A 25,133-nucleotide genomic window follows, 5' to 3' on the forward strand; every position below is an offset into this window, starting at 1 on the left:
TATTAGTCTCTGACAGTTTCGGCTAAAACAGAAAAATGGATACTTCTTACCTTGTATGCTTGTCTCACACCCCCATTATCAGCAATGTTTTCTCCTAGAGTGTTGATTCCACTGAGCTGTAAAAAAGGAAAAGTATTGGTTTCTGAAGAAAAAGCTCATCCAGGACCTGTAACACCAAACTTTGTGCATTTTCCATTTTCTAAAGGCAAGAATTACCTTAAAATCTGAAGGTTTAATAGAAGATTATGTTAAAATCTCTGAAAAGTCTTTATGTCCCTTGTCTCAAAATCCATGTTTTGAGATACTATTATTTTTCTAATCCTCTTCCTCCCCCTCCAGGCAACTTTCTAGGCTGTGTATCTCTTACCCAGATTTTCTGCTACTTAGTCATTGCTCATTTATTATTCTTCTTTTCTCCTTGTCTTTAATCCTCAGTTTCTTACCACAGTTCCAGTTAGAGGAAGTGGACAGAATTTGTAGTCTGTAGAACAAATTAAAATTCAAACTCCCAACTGCTGAAATTGTCTGTTAACAGACATCAGCAAACCTGCTAGAAGGTATTCTTCTGTACAGTAGGCAAGTTCAGTAGCTTCTTGCTAGCCAGATACATAGAAGAACTCTATTTAGCAGGTATTCCTAAGTCAGTCAAATAGCACCAAAGATCATGAAGCTTTGATAATGGGAAATATCTAATTTTATTTAAAAAACCCACTATTTTAACCTTTAATCCAACATATTGATTAATGATAGTCAAAGCTTCAAAATCTAGAATCATCCTTTGATTGAATTTAATGTGCACCAAAATATGTTGAAATTCTCTTCTCTATTTTTACTGGCCTCTCTCTGAGTTCCCACACTTCAACACATGTTTTGGGAAAACCTCGGGGCTGGGAGTTTTATCTTTTCCCTATCCTGTGTGATGGAATATGTTGTCAGGCTGTAAAAGCCAGCCAGTGGAACTGAGAGAAATAACTCCTTGTGCCTTCCACGTAGCACTGCAAGCAGTGCTGTCCCACCAAACCAGCCTGGGGAGCTCCACAAACAGCACCTACGTTCTGTCCACCTGCCAGGTCCCACGAGAAGTTCCCGTACTGGTACACCATGCACTGGGACAGCTCCTTGAAATTCCGTGCTGATTCTTCAGTCCACCAGTCCACAAGGTCTCCGTTCTCATTAAAATTCCTGCCTGTAACAGTACGTTAAACAGAATTATTTATACAAGAAAAGAGGCTTTGGTGCAGTGAGGAGGGGAGCGAGCAAGACTTTGGATTGTGCTCTTTGGAGAGCAATACTGTAATGCCTCTGAAATCCAGACTTCATCTTACATATGGAAATTTATCTCGCTCTCACGTGTTCCCTGGAAGGACCGAGCACTAAAGCAGCCCAACACCCCGTGTCTGACACGGAAGGACTGAGCACTAAAGCAGCCCAACACCCCGTGTTTGACACGGAAGGACTGAGCACTAAAGCAGCCCAGCACCCCGTGTTTGACACGGAAGGACTGAGCACTAAAGCAGCCCAACACCCCGTGTTTGAGACAGAAGGACTGAGCACTAAAGCAGCCCAACACCCCGTGTTTGACACGGAAGGACTGAGCACTGAAGCAGCCCAACACCCTGTGTTTGAGACAGGACTGAGCACTAAAGCAGCCCAACACCCCGTGTTTGAGATGGAAGGACTGAGCACTAAAGCAGCCCCACACCCTGTGCACGGAGTGTTTTGGCACAGCAGCTCAGCCCCTCACCGTTGTCGTCGAAGCCGTGCGTGATCTCGTGCCCGATGACCATTCCTATGCCGCCGTAGTTCAGGGATTTGGGCTGGGAGGCACTGAAGAAAGGGGGCTGCAAAATGCCCGCAGGGAAGACTGAAAAAGAAGCCACAGCACAGTTAAGGCCCTGCCCCATTATCCTGCAGGTACAGTGAGGCCAGACGACTTTTATGGGTTCAACCAAAACCAGATTCCCTCGAATCTCCCAGCAGCAACAAGTGGCTGACACGTGAGAATGCTGTGGGACAGGAGCAACAGAGCAGCAGGACCACTCCACTCCTCAGACACTTCCAAAATCATAACCAGCTTCTGCTTTGTTACTCTTTTGCTCTGCAGGAAAAAGCAGTTTATTCCAATTTACATCACTTAGCATTCACAGACTTCAGTCTCATCATTGAGCAAACCTCACAACATTGTGAGAAGTGGGAGGGTGTCCCCCAAGAAGAATAGATTATTTAATCATTCCGTCACAAATCACTCTCAGAGACAGGAATTTATTCTTCCCTTGAAAATACAAGTAACTCCCACTAGAATCAATAAAAATAGGCCAAGCTGTCAATAAAAGAACTGGAACAAAGCATTTCCATTTACGCACTTCTCTGCTCATTTTTGTAGGCTTCTTCTACAAAACAATTCATTTAAAAAGAAACCACGTTGCAATTCTGATCTTTTTATAAAGTAAGAGTAATAAAATACTATAAAATATTCAGTTCCACTTAGTATCTCTTGAAGGCCTTTTCCTGTGTTCCTGCTGCTGCTGCAATATGAAGTTTTAATTCTCCCTGGGAAGGAGGTGGATGTCACTCTACGCAACTTAAACAGACAGAAGGAATTGGGTGGCAGTTCTCACACAGCAAAAGAAAGAAGATTGATACTTCTTGCATTGCAGTATAAATCCAGTTCAGTGCTAGGATTTTCTTTCAGGACGAGAAAGAGCCACGGGCAAACAAGCAAAGAGGTCAGAAATCAGCCAGGTGTGCTGTGTGTGCAGCTGCAGCGATCCCAGTGCAGCACTGGTTTGTGTGGAGGAATGCCCCCTGTTCTGTCCTGGTATCAGCAGCACGGGTGCTGTCAGAGTGTGAGGAGAGACCCCTGCAGCTGCTGCCCCTGGAGCTCTGCCCTGAGGGGCTCTGCCCTGAGGGGCTCCCTCGTGGGCTGGTGGATGGAGCAGTGCAGGTCACACCACACCCAGATGGAGGGACAGAGCTCCAGGTTCCCCACAACCATGCACAGAACTCCTCTTTAGAGTTTTTTTTTTTAAGTCTAGTTCTAAGCTAATTCAGACATCACTCTAAAGATCAGACTGCTTTAATTATCCTGTGCATGCCATAGTTAAAGGATGAGGTAAGAATTTATGACTCGCATTAACTGCCAGTCACCAGTTTCAGTCTTCCACATCATGATTCCTTTCCTACAAATTACTGAACAAAGCTATTTGAAACAAAGCCTTCTGGAAGGTTTTGTGTTAACTGTTCAGTCAAGAGAGAAATGCTCACATCAAGAAATGATCTTGTTGCATTTCTGTGCAGAGCCCTGCAGGACAAGGATTTTCCATTTTTTTAGACTTGTTTTCAGGAATTACAGGTGGATCACAGTACCTCACTGATGGCCTAGAAAGGACACTGCAGTCTGTGACATTTGGATGACTAAAATTTAAGCACTATTTGCAGAATGGACATGACAGAAATACCGAGAAGCATAATTAATATTGTGAAATGCTTTGTGACTCTTGTGAGCCTTGCAGCACTGTGAAGGGAGCTGGGGTTGCTCACAAGATGAGAAACTTTGGGGCCTCCATGTGGTTCTAATCTTTAGCCAGAATGGACAGGGGTTTTTATTTCCATGGATGCTTTTGGGTAGGCTGGCATTAGGAACCTTTATACTCAAATTTGTTATGTCAAGATCGTTTCACTTCCTGATTTTAAAAGTACATACATAGATATATAAAGAATAGACAATCCAGGCACCAATAAATAGGTAAACCTTACCTATCTGATTCCTGCTTGCAGAGTAAAAGGCATTGACAACAGCAGCTCCACTTATCCACCTGGTAACACCAGAAGAATAAATTTTAGTATTTCAGTTGTTAATGGCAAAGTTAATGATTGCTAGAATAAGTCTAGAAACTGTGTAATGGAATCACAAAATATTTGAAGTCGGAAGGTACCTTCTCCTGCAAAAACTGGATAAAAGACTAGAAAGAGTATTATTAAATACTTACTCCTCTTTGTCCACCTTTTCTCTAAGCTTTTTCAACCTTTTCTTCTGGGTAAATACTAAATTTTGAATAATGTTTTCAAAGTATTCTTCTTCTTTGTAGTTCAACTAAAAAGAAAGGGAGAAGAGGAGTTAGTGATGGTTTTACTGATTGGGGAAAGACACATGGACCAGGAAAATCTAGTCTTTAACATGATGAGCTAAGCAACACATTTCTAAGAATATTTTTTGATCTACAATTAGACCTTGGTTTGAAGAGCTCTGCTACACCACAGAGTTGATATTGCAGCTGGATCTATGTTAGCAGCTGGGTACTTTTTCCAGAGCTCTTCCTTCTCTCTTTCTAGACATACTTGGAGTGGAGTTCAGCAATTGTTGGTGTTGCCCTTACCTCTGGGGCTGCCTTTTGCAAACCAGGAGTTTGGCAAGGAGCAGTTCCACCTCAAAGCACGAGTCAGCTCCGTCCTGTGCAGGCACTGCACCCAGTGCTGGGCCAGCCTGTGCCAGTGGAACGCTGCACTGAGCACCGCTGGCTCCATCCTTGCCCTCACACAGTCCCAACAGAGCGTGGACGTGTCCTTGGAGTGCCACCAGAGCCTGTCACACCTGGTGTCACCTCCCGGGCCGGGCCAGCCCTGCAGGCTGGCTGGGCACACCTCCTGCTTCCCTGCAGCTGGGCGCACAGGCTCGCTGGGGCAAGGAAAGCAATGACCCTTTTCTTCTCTGAAACCCCGTTTCTAATCCTCCTGCTATTGTGCAAACTTACCTCCTGGTACTCGCTGTTGAGCTTGTCGTTATCTGTCACGATCTCATCGGGATAACCAATCCTCTCTCTAATTGCTGTTGCCTAGGGACAAGGGAATTTGATATCCAGAGTAAATCCAGCCATGTTTTTAAATAATAAGTTATATAAGAAAGGCAATATGGAAGCCACTGCAGAAACCGCAGGATGTTAATTATATATAGATTTTTGTTTAAATTTTTTATTCATTGAAAGCACAAGTTTATGGGTTTTATCCTGTTCCTCCTAATAGCTGGTTAAATCACCAGAAATCATTCCTTCTCATTTTCAGTATTGTTTTTCTGTACATATTCATTATCTAGCTCCTTATTTACTGATTTGCCTGAAAGGTCCTAATCTTGTATACAGATTCTTCCTATTTTGTGTGCCTATCTCCAGAGGCCCCTTCCCTTGGAATCCTAAACTGCTGTGCCTATGTGAGCATAACTCTAAAGTGTTTGTATTATAATACAGTGATAGAACTTACTGCTTATCTTTTGTCGGGACAAACAACTGAAATACTGATTTTTATAGAACTACACATTACCAATATTTCAGACAGAGCTTACTTTTTGTTCCGCTCTCTTTTTGGTCACTGCATCCATCCAGGGAAGTTCATCTAAGGTTTTTATAAAAACATCACGTATATCTGCAATCATTTCTTCAACCTGGAAAAAACATCAGAATGTTACAAACCCACAGAGTAAGATGGTGGGCACTGCAGGTCAGTCACTCGGGTCACCAAAACCTGACAGACAATGCCCCGCTGGATGTTGTGAGTCTGAGGGAATCGTTGTGGTCATGCCAACCCCAAAAATGGACTGTTTCACACCAGGATTCCAATGATGATCACAGTCAACTAAGGCTTCACTTCAGGTCCGTTTTCAGGCAGTTTCTGTGTGACTGACGGTGAACAGAAATAACCAATTGCCCTGTGCCCCGCGGTGGCAGGATGTGCACCGGTGTCACTCTCAAAGAGCAGCAGTGGCTGCTGGTGCCAGCGAGTGCTGCTCCTGGGATGTGAGGACTGGCTCTGGCACAGCTGCCCATGGCCCTGCCCATGGCAGGCAGGGGCTTTCTCAAAAACCTGCATTTTTACACCTTTGTAATAACCATCACCAGCACTTCGATAAAAACTTAAAAACCAAACCCGCTTTGGTGACGCCGCAATGAAACGCGCACCCAAAGCCGTGCCAGGAGCACACGGCGGTGACAAAGGGCGTTTGGTGGCACTGAGGGGCTGAGGGCTTTACCACGTGTTTGCTGTCCCCAGCAAAGGCCTCCTCCACGTAGAGCCGGCCCACGGCGCTCTCCATGTTCCCGTTGACGTAGTTGGCGCAGCGGCGCCACGTGGCAGTCTCGGAGCTGGTGCCATAAAGGGCCTGTGGGACACACGGCAGGGCGAGGGGGCTGTCAGAGCAGCCTCCTGTGCCTCCTGCACACACTGGCTCCATGAACCTGCCTGGGCATCCCCCTGCACATCCCTGCTCCATGAACCTGCCTGGGCACCTTCCTGCATATTCCTGCTCTATGTCCCTGCCTGGGCACCTTCCTGCACATCCCTGCTCCATGAACCTGCCTGGGCATCACCCTGCACATCCCTGCTCCATGAACCTGCCTGGGCATCACCCTGCACATCCCTGCTCCATGTCCCTGCCTGGGGCACCTCCCTGTACATCCCTGCTCCATGAACCTTCCTGGGCATCACCCTGCACATCCCTGCTCCATGTCCCTGCCTGGGCACCTCCCTGCACATCCCTGCTCCATGAACCTGCCTGGGGCACCTCCCTGCACATCCCTGCTCCATGAACCTGCCTGGGGCACCTTCCTGCACATCCCTGCTCCATGTCCCTGCCTGGGCACCTCCCTGCACATCCCTGCTCCATGAACCTGCCTGGGCACCTTCCTGCACATCCCTGCTCCATGAACCTGCCTGGGGCACCTCCCTGCACATCCCTGCTCCATGTCCCTGCCTGGGGCACCTTCCTGCACATCCCTGCTCCATGAACCTTCCTGGGGCACCTCCCTGCACATCCCTGCTCCATGAACCTTCCTGGGGCACCTCCTTGCACATCCCTCCTCCACGCCCTTCCTGGGGCACCTCGCTGGACTCTCTCTAACGGGAGGATAGCTGGAAAAGCTCTTACAGAGGGACAAGTTCTGCTGTGGAAGTACAAAGAGCTTCCATGTCCAGTTGCTGAGATTGCTCAGCATTATCTTAAAAGCACTGAACTATCAGCAGGATCGAGTGACTGAAAAGCAAGACTGGGGTCATAATGTTTGCCAATATATTCCTTTGGATGATGAAGAGTTTCTAACGAGTCAGTCAGAACTGTGATCCCTTGCAAATAAATGTGACTGTTCTGATACTAAAATGGGGATTAATTTAGATTCAGAAAAACAAGAGACCAGGTACCAGAGCAGTGCTTTCAAATCCACTCAGCTATCAGGCATAAATCCCATAAATTATAGATACACTCCAGCAGAGGCTCAGCAAACACATCTGGCTTTTGTGTGCGAAATCCCAAATCCATTAAATATTTATATACTACACCTACATCAAAAAGCTTTCTTTAGTGCCTCCAAAAGGCATCATTAAATCTTAGGGAGAGATGAATTTCTGCACCTTACGGAAAGCATTCCTCGTGTCCTTGTAGTCCCGGCTGAGGCTGTTGACAAGATCCATCACAAACCGCCAGGCCATGTAATTCTGAAGGTCTCTGTTTAACCAAACAACGATAATAAGCTGGTGATGTTTTGAGGCTTTTTAAGTTATCTGGGAAGAAAATGCAAATGCCATACTGAGCACACCTACCTGGAAGAGTATTTTACAAGAATAGACCTGAGCTTGAGAAGGTAGTCAGGGTCATAAACAATGACATGTTCCGTGTTGTCAACGTTGATTTGCACAGTTGACATGATGGCATTTATGAATTCTGACCAGTTGAACACCTGGAAAATCAATATGCATTATGATATGGTTCAGTCATCAACAGTTTAAATATATTTGCATGACACATCTGCTCTGCCTTTCGTTTCCCTAATATTTGCACTACTTATAAATGGGGTAATTGTAACACTAGCTGGCCTGAGATCATTTATAGTTCTAAATTGTTGTTAATATAGGGGGATATTTGGCAGAAAGAGTAGAGAAATTGCTTTGATTTCAAACTAACACTTTTTTTTTTTTTTTAATTTTTAAAGTTTCTGTTCTGCCTATTACTTTAAAAGGTGTTGGTGACTTTTCCCTGCCTGTATCTTTGGAAAGGTTCATTGGAAGAGGTAATGTCTTTCATCAGACAAGTGGAAGTTGCTGAGGAGAGAGGATAAGCTTTCAGGAACAGTCACTGCAGGTCTGGGAGAGAAGCAGCAAACTTCAGGCTAATCCTGGGAATAATTGCTGTTCTATCCTTAGACATTACAACACTACCAACTCCCATCAAGTGTCTTTTGAGCATTTTGCAATAAATTTAAATTAGTGCTGATCTGCAGCACCCCCCAGGAACTAATAATAACCAGGGCAATGCCATTCTGTGACAGGAGTTGTTGTTTTCTGACAGGATGACTGTAATGGTAACCAACTACACCTGTGGGAGATGGTGAATTATGAAACCAATTAAAGCAGGCAGGAGGGAACTGTCAGAGAATTAAAGTCAATAAAATTGCAGTGAATATGAAAAAGTGCCAGGAAAAACAGTGTTTCATTGCACCTTACTGGCCTCAGAAACCTCAGTAAAAGGCATGAGAATAAAACCTGCCCATGTTCAGGACGACATTGTGCTCCTGAGGAGACAGAGCTGTGTTAGCCAGGCTCGGGCAGGTTCTCATGAGTGAAAGGCTGCCCTGCACAAACAGCACACGGCTCAGGCTGAGGGCAGAGCTGTCACCTCCCCGGGGAGCTGCAGTGGCAGGGATGTGGGAGCTGTCCTGCTCGTGGGCCTGGCAGCCTGGCCCCTTCCTGCTTGCCTGGGGAGCAATAATTACAGAGGCAATGTTGGACAAACTGCAGTTTTGTTCTGAATCTGCAGCTCTGGATAAACTGAGTGGGGCTGAGTAGCCCACTAAACATCCCTGAAGCAGCTGGTGGCTACAGGCTGGACTTCTGTCCTGAACCCATGAGAGCAAGGAGCAGACCAGAGAATCACAGAATGGTTTGGGCTGGAAGGATCTCAGAGATCATCTATTTCCAACCCCCTGCCATGGGCAGAGACACCTCCCACTGGAAATGGGAGTTTCCTTTGTACTTTTCTGCCTTTTTATGTTGACACAAACGGGAAGCTGTGCCTTCAGGTTAGGAGAAGCAGTGGGTGCAGGATGTGCATAGAGCTCAGTGCCATCAGAGGAGCAGGTAAGACTGTGCACGTCAGGGATCCTGCTCAATTGCAAATGTCATGTCTTTAACAGAAAAAAAAAAAAAATCCAGGCTTCATTGTATAATCCCATCAGTGATAAATGAGAGGTTAAAATACCAAGTTATTGATCACCCACCTTATGATTGATTTCCAGTGTGAAGTTGTTTTGGAGTTGTGCCAAGGTCATTTTATTGTACAGAAGAAGTGGATCGTTTCTGTCTTCAGATTTTGTTGTTGCCTGTCAGAGTTAATCAGGAGAAAATCACTGAGTACATCGAGTCAGTTCCCAGGAGTTTTGGTTCTGAGCAGGGTGCACTGCTGCCCTGTGTGATCTTTGTGACCCAGGGTACTGCTGGGGAGGCACAGCCCCAGCTCCCACAGCTCTGTGCTGCTCTGGGCACTGGCACTTTGCACTGCTGAGCTCAACATCTGCACCCACAGCAGCAGATTTTACCCTCTTAATGTGCTTGGAAAAATCAGTTATGCCAAGCCTCTTTTATCCTTCTCTTCCGCTTCCTCTTTCCTATTCTATTGTGCATTCAGTGGGGTTTTTTATCTGTTTTTTTAACAAATTCCCAAGAGCACAATGCCAGCTCTCTTCAGTCACATTCAGGCTGATAGTGAGTTTTGGATGAAAGGTTAAAATCCCAAGCAGTGGCAGCTGAACTCCAGCAGCAGCAACTGCTGCAGGGACATTGCAGGTGTCAGTTCCCTTCATACTCCTCTTCAAAGCCTTTCTTCAATTAATTCCCTTTTTGATAATAATTGACCATCTCTGATCCAAGCCCAGAGGTGTGTTTCTCATGAAAATGAAGAAAATCAAAATCAGATGGTTTTAGTTCATATAAATGGTTTTTCCCAGTATGTGACCTTGCTATCAGTGTACCTTCAAAAACAGCTGAAGCTATAAAATATGTATTCAGCCTGTTTCATGGTCATCCTCAGCTTCGGGTCCTGCTGCAATGGTTAATAATAATAAGCCATGGTTTGCTCATAAATGCCTTTGGTTTTCTCCATGCACATTCAAACCCTCGCTATTCCTCCAAAGTCAAATTCATGGTATTATTTTTCCTTTGTCCTTTTCTTTTAAGGGAGAGCAGTGTTTGGTAAAAAATGCCCTTGGAACAATCAGCATTGTGGAGCAGCTTGTGCAGCACAAACATGACTTTGTGCTCACAGCAGGCCCAGGGCTGGGAATCTGCTGCTGGGGGATCCAAACAGCCCACAGGGAAACAGGACAGAGGGAGGAGGGATCCCAAAACATCTCCCAAACTCGCACTCTAAACCACATTAACCAAATCCCAGGTCTGTCTCTCTCTGCTCTTGCAGCTTCTGTGAGCTGATCAGGAGAAAACATTTCGTTGCTTGGAAAACAGCTGCCTCAAATACTTTCCCTTGCTCCTGCCAGGACACAGCAGTGCCTTCAGGTGTAACAGGCTCCATACATTTCTGCTCCCACAAAACAGCATCAGCAAGGAAGTTAACCACTCACTTTACAGCCAGCTCTCTTAGGTATTAGGAAAAAAGTCAGTTATTTAAAGGATAGTTTAAAGATGTTTTCCTTACATTGGCAATCTCTTTCTCCAGGTCCATGACTTTGCTCATTTGTTCAGAAATCTGAGTCTCATTGACAGAAATATTTCTTTCTTGTAGGATTAGTTTAGCTACAGAAATCATGAAATCAACATAGGCAGAACATGCCTGCAAGAAAAAACAAGAACAGTTTAAAGACAAAACTCTTCCAAGTAGAGCATACCTTGATTATCTTCAAGATTTCATCTTCATTTTTATGAACTACAGTTCTTCATTCCTTATTTAAACAGGTCGATTTTATTTGAAATACTGAGAGGTCACAACTGGAAGTTAACCGTGAACATTCCCTCAGGAGCACTGCTGGGTAACTGGAGCACTGTTCAAAGCTGAACACTCCCAGTGACTGCACTGTTTTCATTATTTAGAATGAGACATTTGTATGTCCATATTTAAACCATCACCCGTGTTTTTTCTAGCCCACTTTAATTACAACTTCCAAAAATACCAGAGAGCTGTGTTCCCAGGAACATACAAGGAGGGAATTGGCTTTGTGGGAAAAGCACTCCCAGAAGCTGTGACCCTCCTCCAGTGCTTCTTGGAACTGTTAGAGCTCATGTTGCTGTATGCAAAGCTAGGTATACTACAGACAATTTATATGAAATCTAACATCAAAGAGTTCAGTAATGATAAGAATATAATAGAGCAGCAAATTCTCTGAAATGTCACACAGCCAAATATCTTAAGGTGTCATCATATTTTATGGAACCTCTGTTTTATTATAACTCCATTATTATTTATAATTCTAATTCCTCATTGGTAAGTCACAATCATTTTTTTTCTATCAACAGAAATGCTGTTTTCAATATTCCTTTTCAATGCAGATAAAAAAACATACATAGAGCTGGATCAGCTATGAAATAATAAATCTGGTTTAGACGAAGTAACCTACCAAATGAGTGATTAAACCTAGGATTAATAAGGTGTGCATGTCATCAGCTTTACAGGTAGAAGTGTTTTGGAATGTTCAGCTCCTAGGCAGGGGACACAGCTCTCTGGTGAAGGTGTGCAGCCATTCCCTGTGCCCCCTGGCACCAGGCTGTGCCCACCACAGGGCTGGGCAGCTGCCAGCAGGGACAGGGCTCAGCAGCCCCGAGGGCTCTGCCAGGTAAAGAGAGATCATTTCAGAGAGAGAGAGGCCCATGAAACCACTGACAGCTCCAACAAGCCACAAAAGACAGTGCTACCAGCACTGTAAAAACCATCACAAAACTCTATATAGCTATTACCTCAGATAAGTTAACAGAGATTTTTAGGTACCAATCAGTGACTATTTTTCTCCTAAGTGCAGCTCCTAAGTCAGGTAGCAAAGAACTAAGTCAGCTAATGTCATCTGGACTGTATAAATAGTCTCAGCAACTTCAGTGGAAACTTAAGACACTGGAATCCCTCCTGTGGGAGCACAGCCATCCTGTATCTTACAAGAGAAAAAGATTCGAAAATGATCCAATAGGCAGGTCCCAGCTGTAGCTCTGGGGTGGGAGTGCTGCTGGGGGCAGAGGCCTGAAAGGGGCAGGAGGCAGAGATGCTTTGGCTGTGTGCAGCTCCTGGAGCAGAGCAAGAGCAGGAGAGGGCTGGGAGGAGCAGCTCTCTGTGGAGCAGTCCTGCTGGGGAGGACACTGCCAGCGATAAAGCTGCTTTCCAACAGCCCTTGCTCCCCTGCCTCCCAGCAGTGCAGAGCTGAAACTCAGGTAGGTCAGAGGACAGGAACTGTCCCTGTGTTAGCTGCACTTAGCACAGCACATGGAAGGAGCAGATGGTGCAATGTGAGTCAGCTCTTAAAGGCCATCTCACACGGAGCTGGGCAGTTCAGAGGGCAGTGATTGTCTTAATAAGCATGTGATCTGTTACTAAAGGTAATCACTATCAACTGCTGGCACATCAGCAAAATACCTGCAAATCTCAAATGGCCTGTACACTTTTTCATTGCTTCTGCATTCAATTACACAGAAGGAATATGTTAATTAAAGGTCACTGTGGTAGTAGTTTCACTCTATGACTTCAGCACAGACACCCATCAGCTCTCAAGGACTTAAAGCACATCCAAGATTAGCAACAAGGATACAGTGTCAGCGCTAACAGGTTAATGAGACCCACAGAAGTAATGAGTAAACAAGAATTAAAGGAGACCATAGGAGGTTTCAGGTATCTGAGCCATTTCTGTGGTATCACATCCTTTTGCTGCTGTGTTTTAGTTCAGCAGTTTGATGTAGGAGACTGTGATCTTTTCAGATCTTTCATGCAGCAAAGTGTCTCAGGTTCTGAATGTTCTGATTTTCTTTCCAAGCCTATTCCTGGTAGAAGCAGTTCACCTGCAGCATTTGCTGGTTGCTGCCAGTCGGTCACAGCTCAGAAGTGACCTCCTTTTTGCAGTGACAGAACAGGGCTGATCATGACCACTTGTATTCTGTTTAAATACAACTCTGACAGTCAGGGGATAGCTCTTGATCCAGCTGTGAAGCTCTATAACAAACCTAAATTGTTTCATGTTTATCTCTTTCCAAAGGGTCTCAAAAAGTCAAGCAGCTGCCTTGGGAACGGAGGCTAGACCCCGAGCCCTGTCCCAGCGGTGACACACAGCGTGTGCCACCTCCCCTCACCTCTCGGTAGGCACCGGTGCACTCGTAGTAGTCCCGAGAAGGCAGGCCCAGCCCCGGCTGATCGATCTGTAAATGCAAATAAAAACTGAGACGTGCTTAAGGGGAGATGCCAGAGCATTGTACTGTTCTTTTGGTAACTACAGCTGCTGATGCTCCACTGCCCAAATCACTGTCTGCCCACAGGGGCGTTCCTCTCTCATCCTGTTGCCCACCTTTCACTATTTCATTCTCGTTACACTTTTTGGTTTTCTTTTCAATCTTTTTCTTCTCCCGTTGCTGAGCACTGCAAGGCCCTGGTAGCCAGTGTGGAGAGAGGTGAAGCACAGAGGACAGAGCAGCCCAGAAACAAGGCAGGCAGCTCCTGCATCTCTGAAACCCCTGCAGCTCCATCCACCCTCTGCCAGGAGAGATTGGCCCTTTGCTCCTCCAGCGCTGCATCCCAGCAGCACCAGACCTTCCCCTGCCTTGTCTGCATGTTCAGGTTTCAGGGATGACCTTTCTGTGTCTGTCATTCCTGTCTCACTGGCAGTAACAGAGTATGAGTGCACAGAACAAAGATGTCAGCTTGGAGAACAGACAAGGAACTGTGAAACCCAGAGCTTCAGCTGGAAACGACATTAATTCACAATTCATCTCCAAAGGGCTCAGCTCAAATTCAGATCACTGATGTTTCTCCTTGTTAACATTTATGTCTGTGCTTCCAGTTATTTGCTGCACTTTTATGATCAACAAGGTCATGGCACCCAGGCAGACTTACGTGAATAATATGTGCTGTGGAATTTTTATCGTCTGTGCCAACAAAAAAATTAATAAGGACCTTTTTTCCATATCTGGAGTTGAGCTGTGCAATAGCTGTCTCAGCTGTCCAAGCAGTACCTAAGCAAAGGGAAGGTAGAGTCAGGCTCTATTTTTAGTAAGCAATAAATTAAATAATTTAGATATTTAACTAAAAGGAAATAAGCACAGGTTATCTTACCATAGGAAGCATCCCAGTTGGTTGTTGCTACAGGCCACTCAAACACATTTGGCAATAAACTAATTAGAGGTTTTCCACCTCGGATATCAATGGCAGCTTTTGGAAAAAATAAAATGAGTTACCATGATATTTTAAACCCCACAAATGTTATATCTTACACTATATATTATAATGAGTTCAGAACAGTGAAGCTGAGAACTGTTTCCTCCATCACCACAGCAGCAGTTTGCTCTGATGTATGACTGTACTTTAACATTTAATGTAAAAATGTTCCAGTCACAAACAGCATATGCAGATCCTTGAGACCATGACATTGAAGTAGTAATTTTTTTCCTCTCTCTGCAGATAGCTTGAAATAATAGTTTTGAAAAGTATTCATACTATTACAGAAACTATAAAAATATGATTCAGGAAGCACTGCAAACTGTTTTACTGCTCTTTGTTCTAGTGGCAGAGCCAGGTAGCTTTCACCTCATCCCTGCTAATTTCTACAAAAGATGTTAACTCCCATTTAACTGAAAGGATTTGAGTTTATATATCTGCAGCAAATTAGTAACTGAAGAGTTACCTAAAATACCTAAGGCAGTAAAGCAGGAGGTACAATAGCAGTTTTACTGCTGACGTTCTGACTGCACTCTGTAGAACAGACACATCTCAGTGTTCCCAAAGCTGAAAAATGATGCTCAGAGCAGGACACGAGTGCAGCTGCCTGAGGCGGGGTTCCCTGGGCCTCTGAGGTGTCCTGGAGGTGGCAGTGGCCTCAGGGGACACTTACTTTCATTGATGCAGGACCTGTAGAGCGTTTTTGCCTTCTGCACTGCTGGGATATCGTTGGTGCTGGGGGTGTCGAGGACATCTGAAACACACAGCGAGTCCTGGTCATTGCTGCTCTGTCCTGGCAGGTCCTGGGAGCAGGGCTGGGCCAGCAGAGCTCTGTGTCCAGCCCAGGGGGCTCTGCCTTGCAGCAGCTGAGGGAAAGCTCTCAGGTGAAGTGCCCTGCAGTGGCTGCAGCCTGAGCTGGCATGTGGAACGTAACAGAGCCACTGGAGTCCCTGTAGGTCACCCTGGCTGAAGGACAAATGCTCTGACTGCTCAGGGACAGGTCTTGAGCAACCAGGTTATTGTGTGAAAACACAGCTGGCAAAACCAGGAGACAGGCAAAGTAAGTAAAAGGATATTTAGCCAGGAGAGAAGGAGTTGGAGAGTGTTACATGAGTACAGACTGTCCTCTTGGACTCTGTTATTTTCACCTGAAAAAATGGATGGTGAAAATTTGACACTGTTAATATGACAGGCAGGAAAATAGCTTGCCTGGCCTTGGGGCTTTCTGATGGGACACAGGTATGCAGGAATGGGCTGCCAGAGAGCAGCTTCCAGCATTTCAGCTGGTGTGGACACAGACAGACCTCTCCCTCCTCCTCCTCCTCCTCCTCCTCCACTGCTGGTGCTGCCGCTGGGGCAGGCTCAGGTGGGGACTGCAGCTGCTCTGATCTGCAGGGAGCAGCAGGGACAGCTCTGCCCAGCTCTGCCCAGTGCCAGCCACAGCTGCACACTCCAGAGCCTCCCCGAGCAAACAGCTCGGGGCAGATTTGTCCCCAACCAAACACAAACCCCTGAAATATCTGGTAGTATTTTAAGCTTTGCTAGAAAACCACAACTTCTTAGGATAACACAGAAGGCAAAGAAGAAACTTTATTTAGTCCCCAAACTGCACTGACCTTTTAAAACAACTTCGAGTTCGTCTCTCAAAATGTCAAAGTTGCTATAACGGGAGCTGGTCTCGGGGATGACGTTCCTCTTGAGCCACCCCCCGCAGGCGTACTGGTAGAAGTCCTGGCAGGGCTGGGCACTGGGGTCCATGTTCTCCAGGATCCTGGCAGCTGCAGCACACACACACACTCTGCACAACTCTGCCTTCCCTCAGGAGGGAACTCAGCAATGCAGTTAGGTTAGAACAGGCTCAAGCTCATTGAATGTTCTAGGCCAAACAAAGTTCTCATGGGTGAACAAGGAATTACTGTTCCTGTGCTGACCACAGCTGCCACACTTTCCAGTTGGCTCTGTTTACTGGTGGCAAACCGACAGATGTTCTGCTCCCTGAGAACTGAGTGGTCACTCAGTTCTAAATAAAATGTAGGATGTATCATTTACCCTTCACTTACCCTTCTTCGTACTGAAACGTGGTGAAAAGGGACATTAAAAACACAAGACATAGCAGAGGTTAATTATCCACTGTAGTGTAATTTTGGTAATTAAGTATGATTTCGACTCAACTGAATCCTGTCCATTTCAATAAAATACTGACTTTGTTGGACTATTTCAGTTCTTGACTGGAAAGGTTTTTCTATTACTGCTTTCTGGAAGCTACACTCATTATCAGAGCTGCTCCACATTTCACTCTAGAACTGATACTGCCTCTTGCTATCCTGCTGACTCCTGGAGTGGCTTGTCCCAGACTGGCCAGTCACTGAGCAGCCGTGCCAGGGATTCTCAGTGAAATCCAATCCCTTGATGACAGCAGCTTCCAGCTGCTGTCCATAAACCCTCTGGGCTTCTCCCTATAACTATTCCCAGACTGCTTCTGCCACCAGTATGCCAGAACAGAGTCTCACAGAAAAGGGAGATCTTGGGAGTCAGGCAAGAGTTAGGGATACCTCTGAATTTCCCAGGATACTGAATATTCTTCCCATTTTTCTGACATTATTTTTAGTAAATTATGAGGCTTGTGATTTCAAGTGTTCATTCCTCCACATGGGCAAGTCAAATATTTATAGTTATTTTTCCAGTACTTTCAATATTTTCCATGTCTCTTGTGCTGGTGGAAATGGAGAGACAGTCTGTGGTGTTTGTGTTGATTTGCCTGCCCCCATTTTTCTGTTGGCTTAGGGGTGTTACATTCTAGGCCAACATCTGATGATTTTACAATGTTCCAGTGCCTGCAAGATGGAAATAGCCATGGACAGGTGCATTTCCAACCTCAGACTGCTTCTGTAGCATAAAACCCACTGTGGAAATAGATGCAAAGCCTCCCAGCTGATGGTTTCCCTTCTGAAGCTGATGGCTTCAGGGTGACTTCTATTCGAAGGGACACAGGATCACACCAACAGCCAGAGACTGAAATTCAGTCGTGTTTTTGCTGAGTGTGACACTGGCTGCAGCCCCAGCTGCTCTGGGATTGTGGAAGCTCTGCTGCTGGTTTCTGTCTGCTTTGCCCCGTTTCAGGGAGGGGAGGGGGAGTGTTTTGAATGCTGCAGCTTATTCCTGTCCTACCTCCACCTATTTGCTGTGAAAGAGGAAAGCTGTAACTATTCCCAACATCTCCTGTGTCAAGGGTATTGTCTGATCTCTCTGCCAGACTGGGGCAGCACCTGAAGGGCTTCATGTCCCTTGGGTGTCCTTGGCATGTGTCAGTCCAGCAGCACAGGACTTTCCTAGCCAGGAGTGGACACCCCAACCCTGCCAAACAGTAGCAGTAGGACAGAAATATCTTCTGACACCAAGAGGAGATGGCCCTTACCCACTGACTTGTCACTTTGGGACAAACCTCACAACAAGAGCCAGGAGAAATCCACGTCTTGCTTAAACCTGAGAATCATTAGCAGTGTAACATCAAACCTGGCCTGAACTGTGCAGTGGGTTGCTCTGCCTGGAGTCAGTACCTGGGTAATGCTCTGTGCCTCCTCGTGCCACACAGAAATAATCATCACTCTTAGCTCTCCTGCTCAAAGGTCCAGGCCAGCCAGTATCAGCTATCCAGTTTTTACCAGAACTTAAAGCCTAAATTCTGCAAAAGTACCAGAAAAGCTCAGCTGTGGGAACTGTGGTCTTTCATCTAGGGCTGCATGTGAAGTACATACAGTAAGAATGACCATGAAGAATACTCTCCTCAAGAGCATTACTTGCACCCGAGCCCCAAGATAACCATTGGTTATTTGGCTGATACCATAGGAATGTGATTATGTTATGAATATTTTGTTATTTTATCTCTGATCCAGGTGAATTTATACCTATACAAATACAGGTAATACACAGTGTACTCTTCATGAGTGCTCAGTGTTGCTGTGACAAACCAGTGTTTGGCTTTGTTCCTGCTGTCACTTGTTTACTCAGTTCCTACCTGGCACCAAGAATGCAGAACTTCATATCAGTTACTTGTAATGATTACTCCTACTGTAGTATTCTGATTGTCAGTTTTGCTTTAATAGTTTACAAATAAAGTAATATAAGCTGGCAAAGCAACCAGTGACCTGGGGAGGATTCAGGAGCAAAACAATATGCTTACCTAGGTAAGAAACAGAGACCAAAATCCCCTGTTCCATCAGGCTGGGCTGCCTGAGCTCAGGGAAGTCATCAGAATGTGTCAGCTTATCCAAAAAATGCTCAAATGTACAAATTGTATTGTATCTTCCTGTGCTACACTGCAGTGGCCTCACAAATCCATGGATAACAGTGCCATGAGTTACTGGGATTTACCCTGGGTAGAACCAATGAATTCTCATTACATTTTTTCTTCATTATTTGTTCATTATTTATTTTACTACATTTTTTTTTCTTCTGGTCATTTATTTGCAGCTCTTCTCTCAAATGAACAATCACATCTGTCAGTATCTTCACTCTATCCCTTTGAAGTGGTTAAATGCTGGTAAAGTATTTAACAGAAGCATAAAAGAGCAAAATTGTTCTGATTAATTACTTTAAGCTCTTCTTGCTACATTGTGCCTCATTTCTCCAAACCCTTCCTGCTTTTCCTTTTGGAGTTCATTCATAATCACACAGTCTGTCTGAACTCCCTTGCAGCAATGCGTATGCAGCTGAAAATAATCATCATCAGAGATCAAAACCAATCTGCTAGGGAACTAATAACTGGATCATTTTCCAAACCACAGCATGAGCTTCCCTGCTGGGAGAAGAGCACCTTGGAAGTGGAATGAAGAGACAGTGATAAATAAACCTGAAATAAGCCTTACACCTGCCCGTGCTGGTGGCAGTTGCAGCTCCTGGGATGTCCCTGCCCTGGGCTGTCCCTGCAGGGCTGGGGTGTGAGCAGCCACCAGCTGCTAAAACAAGAGCTGGCAGCAGCAGCCCCTGGAGCAAGGAAAGCAGTAACACTGACTCTCCTGTGCTGTTTCTGCCAGTCTCAGAGGAGTCTGTGGAGCAGCACCTTTGGGGAGCTCCAGGGGTGCTGCACACCTGGCACCCCTTAAAACTGCTCTTGCAGAAGGGTGAGCAGCCTGTCAGCCTGTACCGTGCAGAATCCTTTGGCCATGGGGGATGGCCTCGTAGGACTGACAGCAGCACACCTCAGGAGTTTGCTTTTGCAGAAGATCTATGCTAAGAAAATCATGTGGGGTAACAGACCCACGCTCATGTGCCATACTTGTCTGCAGTTAGATGGCAGAATTCCGTGGTAGTAATTTTGTTTAAAACCATATAAATTAATTTAAAATATATGTGTTTTTCATTCTTACCTGATTTGATACAGTCTGGTGTCTTGCAAACCCCATCTAAAAGAGAATACAATCATATTCTTAATTCTTTACTCAGTCTCAATATAATAAAATCTACACTCTTTCCATCGATGGTCAATTTAGTTGCACTGTACAGTAAGTTAATATGAATGGACACCTTACAGTCAGTAAGGGAGTATTTATAGGATCAGGCTCTAAAAATATAATCATCTTCAACCCTTTAGGGTCATTCAGTGCTAGTCACTCATCATGTGGAATTTTTGTAGTCATCAGAGGAAAATGGAGGTGGGCAAAATACTATTTTTATAACAAAGAAGAAAAATAGCTCAAGGACTGGACAGAATGACAAAGCCAGTTTGAATTTAGCAATACTTTACAATGACAAAAGGATTTTCAAGGAATTATATGAAAATTCTGAGACATTCACTCAAGTTTTCTGAACAAAATACAGGATTCAGGAATATAAAATTATTTCCTTTTGAGACTTTGAAAATAAAACTTTTTTTCCCCATAATGGCATTTTTCCATCCCATAATTGAACTATACTTCAGTAAAAAGCTTAAACAAAACTATTAAGTATTTAAAAATTTTAAAAAGTGCTTAATTCCCACTATAAGGAAAAGTTCTAGTTTGACCCTAGATGGAAATTTTCGCTTCTCTGCATTATCTTTTCCAAAAATTACCAATGTATGAATGAAATTATTTTGCTCTGGCTACTGAAGCACAAAACCTCTCAGGATGACTGCACTCACTGAGAGTCCTTGCTGCAACAGCCTGAAAAAGGAAAAAATAGGATTTTCATACATCCTCAGGAACACAAAGGAAGCCCTGGAGTTTGATTTTCTTCACAATGTTGTTGTTTGTTGGGATCTTTGCTTACTGAAGCATTAATTACAAACAGAAGTATTCCTAAGTCAGAACACACAGATGGTTTGTGTTTACCACAACTTTGCAAGAACAAACGAATTTACCGAGTCCCAGTTGGAAAGCTGCAGATTCTGAGTTTTTCCAGCAACAAGACATGCAGATGCAGCTTTACATTTCAGCTTTGTATTTCAGCTTTGCATTTCAGCTTTACAGTTCAGCTTTACATTTCATCTTTACATTTCAGCTTTACATTTCAGCTTTGCATTTCAGCTTTACAGTTCAGCTTTGCATTTCAGCTTTACATTTCAGCTTTACATTTCAGCTTTGTATTTCAGCTTTGCATTTCAGCTTTACAGTTCAGCTTTGCATTTCAGCTTTACATTTTAACTTTACAGTTCAGCTTTACAGTTCAGCTTTACATTTCAGCTTTGCATTTCAGCTTTACATTTCAGCTTTACGTTTCAGCTTTACAGTTCAGCTTCGCATTTCAGCTTTACATTTTAACTTTACATTTCAGCTTTACAGTTCAGCTTTTCAGCTTTACATTCTAACTTTACAGTTCAGCTTTACATTTTAACTTTGCCTTTCAGCCAGCCTCCCAGCCCCTCCCCAGTGCCCGTGCACCCAGCCAGCGCCGCACTCACCGTCGTACGTGGCGTACAGGACGATCATGGTGATGGCCACGATGGCCAGCAGCAGCACCACCACAGCCAGCCCTATTTCCAGGCCACTCCATCCCAGTTTCTTCTTTGGTTTTGGAGTGTTCATTTCAGTTATATCCATCTGACTTTCCGACTTGCCCATAACCCAGCGTCTGCAATGGAAAAGGGAATATCCACTGAGCGCTTACCCTGAGTCACAGGCTCGAAACAGCAACAAAGGTGATTCCTAGGTGAGTTTTCCAACCATTGTAATACTGCTGGGCTGTCAGCCAGGAAATGAAGAATCTGCCCTCTGCCAGGCCTGTGCACACACACACACTCAAAACAGTCGCACACACACGTACCACGCACTTCGTGTCATGGATGGAGAGCAGAAGAGTGGAGTTCCTTCACACCACACAGAAAAGGAAGGCAAGCAAACCAAAACCTATTTTAAAACGTACCCGTGAGGTTTAATCTTGTGTGACGGTACAGGAGTTCAAAAGCGAGTCTCTTTGCTTGAATAAAAATTAACTTAACCTGCCAATTACTTATCTAATGCCAAAGGTCAAAATATGCCATTGTGCTTCGCTGTCACTTCTAAAATATTATGTAAGCAGTTCTTGACTACAGCTTTACAGCTGGCTCTATAAATAGAAAAAAACTCAGGCTCTGCTGGGAGCCTGTCAAACTGACGCTGCAGACAGTGAGTCTTCACAGCAATTTTTCAAGCCCTGCGAGCAGGCCTGTCTTTGGAGGTTAGAGCACTGCACACAGGAGTCACGCAATGCTGCTGGCAGCCAGCTCACCTCACTCGTGCAGCTCTTGCAGCTCTTGCAGCAGGTGTGGAGATCCTCCTTCTGCTGCTCTTCAGAGGTAACTGAGCCACATTTGAAGTGCTGCTGGTGGCAGCTCTGTGCCCTCCCTTCACCTGCTCCTACTTACCCAGGGCCAGACTTTCCTCCACCAACTGAGATCCCAATCCCTACATGCACAGCAATGTATTGCTCAGTATTTCACAATGAAAATCCCTGCCAGCGTTTTCTGGGGCTCTTTACATCCACAGGCAGCACACACCCTTTCCATTCAATGGGAAAGAATATGAGAATTTCATCGGGATAAATAATGGGAACACTACATTCACCAGACCCCTCGCACAGAGGTCAACCTTCCTTACGCTCTCTCCCATAATTGAGGGACCCTTCTCAGGCTCTGTATCCAGTCAAGTCCAAGACTCGGAGCTTCATTATTTTAAACTGGCTTAGCTGTAATGCTGCTTTGTGTTCATCCCAACTCAAACTCTCCTCAAACTGCTGCAAACTCTCAGATCTCCAGTCTTTGCTTTTCCTGGACCTCCTGCCTGATTCTTTTCCTTAGTTTTCTGCCTGATTCACATTCCTTAGTTTCCAATAATCTCTTCCTTCCTCTGATGTCCACCTCCCCCAGAATGAGGCTCCTCTGCCGCAAAAACAGGTTCCTAAAGTGTATGTTCATTAATAAACTAAAGATGTCCAATAACCCCATACTACAGATGTAAGAGACATTTTGTGTTCCAGGGGTTTACCAACACCTGTCTTGGTGGCTCACTGGACATTCTCACACTGTTCCTCTACATAAACAAGAGCACATTTTATTTCTGTGTGTCCCATCCGCCCTTCTGTCACTACTCCTGGGACACCGAGCTGCAGGAGGTGACTGGCAGTGCCAGAACTGCAGCTCTTCCATGGCCCAGGAGGCTGGGATCCTGGGGATTCTGCACCTACAGGGACCAGCACAACTACTTTCACATGCCTCATGAGCTGCTGTTTTTCTCTGAAGAACAGGATTTTTGGTCAAATCAGCCAGTGGTCTCTGAGGCACAGGACTGAAATCCCACTGAAGCGTGCAAAGGAGTGAGAAGTCTGCCCTGCATTAACTATGAGCTAGAAGTTCATAGGTAATAGAAAAGCAAATTACCCATTGTCCCCTTCTCACTTCCAGTCATATTAAGCAGCAAAAAAAATCTTCTTTGTATGGACAAAACACTGCCGAGTCTCCAGAATCCTCTGAGTACTTGCAGCCTCATAGAAGCAATAATGCTTATCTCTGACTCTGGTGGTGACTCTGAGCACTGAAAATACAGTTCCGTTGAGCAGCAGGAAACACTGCACCTTTCATGTGTAAATATGTTCTTTGCAATCAGCTAAGTTTATCCAATCGAATCTTTCTGCTCCTGCAGGAGAGCTCCTCGTGCTGACTAATTTTTACTTCTAGTTATTCAGAGAGTTGAACCCATCTGCATTAACGACCACCAGCTAAAAGCTGCTGTATGTGCTACTGCAAGCACAGCGAAACTGTAGGGATAATTTAAGCAGATACAAGCCTTGGTATTGTGGTTTTCTTACACTTCTCCTGGTGCTTATGTGATCCCCTCTGCTGTGCCTACTGAAGCTTAGACACCACAGAGAGCTGAAGGTGTTTCAACTGATCCTGATCTAGATGGCACTAGGAGTTAATGAACGCATTACCTTTTGGGATGGGTTTGTTAAAATCGGTTTATGGCTTATTTGGTTCCCAGCGTCGCCTCCACAGAAAATGTAGCACACTACGGGAATACTTTTCTATGTTTTCATTAACTGGTGCAGCCTGTCCCGTGTCCCTTTTGACAGGACCTTTCAAAAGGTACTGTCCCGTGCCAGCCAGGCAGTGCCAGGGGCATCGCCAGGCAGCCTGCGGAGGCTGCACCTCTTCTGCCGCACGAAGCTGGGCACAGCCCCGGAGCCCGGCACATCCCCGGAGCCGGGCACAGCCCCAGAGCCGGGCACAGCCCCGGAGCCGGGCACAGCCCCGGAGCCCGACACATCCCCGGAGCCGGGCACATCCCCGGATCCCGGCACATCCCCAGAGCCCGGCACATCCCCGGAGCCGGGCACAGTCCCGGAGCCGGGCACATCCCCAGAGCCCGGCACATCCCCCAGCCGGGCACATCCCCAGAGCCCGGCACATCCCCGGAGCCGGGCACATCCCAGAGCCGGGCACATCCCCGGAGCCGGGCACATCCCCGGATCCCGGCACATCCCCAGAGCCGGGCACATCCCCGGAGCCGGGCACATCCCCGGAGCCGGGCACATCCCCAGAGCCGGGCACAGCCCCGGAGCCGGGCACATCCCCGGAGCCGGGCACATCCCCGGAGCCGGGCACATCCCCAGAGCCGGGCACAGCCCCGGAGCCCGGCACATCCCCGGAGCCGGGCACATCCCCAGAGCCGGGCACATCCCCGGAGCCGGGCACATCCCCAGAGCCGGGCACAGCCCCGGAGCCGGGCACAGACCCGGAGCCCGGCACATCCCCAGAGCCGGGCACATCCCCGGAGCCGGGCACATCCCCAGAGCCGAGCACATCCCCAGAGCCCGGCACATCCCCAGAGCCGGGCACATCCCCGGAGCCGGGCACATCCCCGGAGCCGGGCACATCCCCAGAGCCGGGCACATCCCCGGAGCCGGGCACATCCCCAGAGCCGGGCACATCCCCGGAGCCGGGCACATCCCCAGAGCCGGGCACAGCCCCGGAGCCGGGCACAGCCCCGGAGCCGGGCACAGTCCCGGAGCCGGGCACATCCCCAGAGCCGGGCACAGTCCCGGAGCCGGGCACATCCCCGGAGCCCGGCACATCCCCAGAACCCGGCACATCCCCAGAGCCATCCGAGCGCGGCTCCGGCCCCCGGGGAGGCGCCTAAGGCCGGGCCGGGCCGCCCTGGGCGGGGAGGGCGCTCGGCTCTGCCGCAGCCGCTGCCCGGGCCGGTCCCGGTCCCCCGAGGGTGGCTCGGGACGCTTCTCCCGGGGTGCGATCCCCCGCCGAGCCCGGCCCGAGGGTGAGCCGGCCCCAGAACCAGCG

The 25,133-nt window shown here is 46.5% G+C and overlaps 1 protein-coding gene across 3 annotated transcripts in view; it reads right to left on the reverse strand.

Moving 5' to 3' along the window:
• MME (membrane metalloendopeptidase) overlaps positions 1-25,133 on the reverse strand; it is a 31,979-nt gene that overhangs the window by 6,540 nt on the left and 306 nt on the right. The window contains exons 1-20 of one of the 3 annotated variants that reach the window (XM_072933301.1): positions 21,626-21,780; positions 21,264-21,433; positions 19,753-19,788; positions 16,003-16,164; positions 15,060-15,140; positions 14,285-14,380; positions 14,066-14,184; positions 13,309-13,374; positions 10,685-10,819; positions 9,255-9,356; positions 7,582-7,718; positions 7,393-7,486; positions 6,020-6,148; positions 5,336-5,434; positions 4,752-4,832; positions 3,990-4,093; positions 3,757-3,815; positions 1,745-1,864; positions 1,053-1,186; positions 51-116 (exon numbers count right to left, since the gene is read on the reverse strand). In XM_072933301.1, coding sequence (XP_072789402.1) covers positions 51-116; positions 1,053-1,186; positions 1,745-1,864; positions 3,757-3,815; positions 3,990-4,093; positions 4,752-4,832; positions 5,336-5,434; positions 6,020-6,148; positions 7,393-7,486; positions 7,582-7,718; positions 9,255-9,356; positions 10,685-10,819; positions 13,309-13,374; positions 14,066-14,184; positions 14,285-14,380; positions 15,060-15,140; positions 16,003-16,164; positions 19,753-19,788; positions 21,264-21,423 — 1,980 coding nt within the window. In that variant the 5' untranslated portion in view covers positions 21,424-21,433; positions 21,626-21,780. Of the gene's footprint in view, positions 1-50; positions 117-1,052; positions 1,187-1,744; positions 1,865-3,756; positions 3,816-3,989; positions 4,094-4,751; positions 4,833-5,335; positions 5,435-6,019; positions 6,149-7,392; positions 7,487-7,581; positions 7,719-9,254; positions 9,357-10,684; positions 10,820-13,308; positions 13,375-14,065; positions 14,185-14,284; positions 14,381-15,059; positions 15,141-16,002; positions 16,165-19,752; positions 19,789-21,263; positions 21,434-21,625; positions 21,781-25,133 lie in introns of those variants that run through there. The other 2 variants (XM_072933303.1, XM_030280375.4) reach the window with 2 other exon arrangements.

The sequence above is a fragment of the Taeniopygia guttata genome, chromosome 9 (genome assembly GCF_048771995.1).
Source record: "Taeniopygia guttata chromosome 9, bTaeGut7.mat, whole genome shotgun sequence".
NCBI classification, from domain to species: Eukaryota; Metazoa; Chordata; class Aves; order Passeriformes; family Estrildidae; genus Taeniopygia; species Taeniopygia guttata.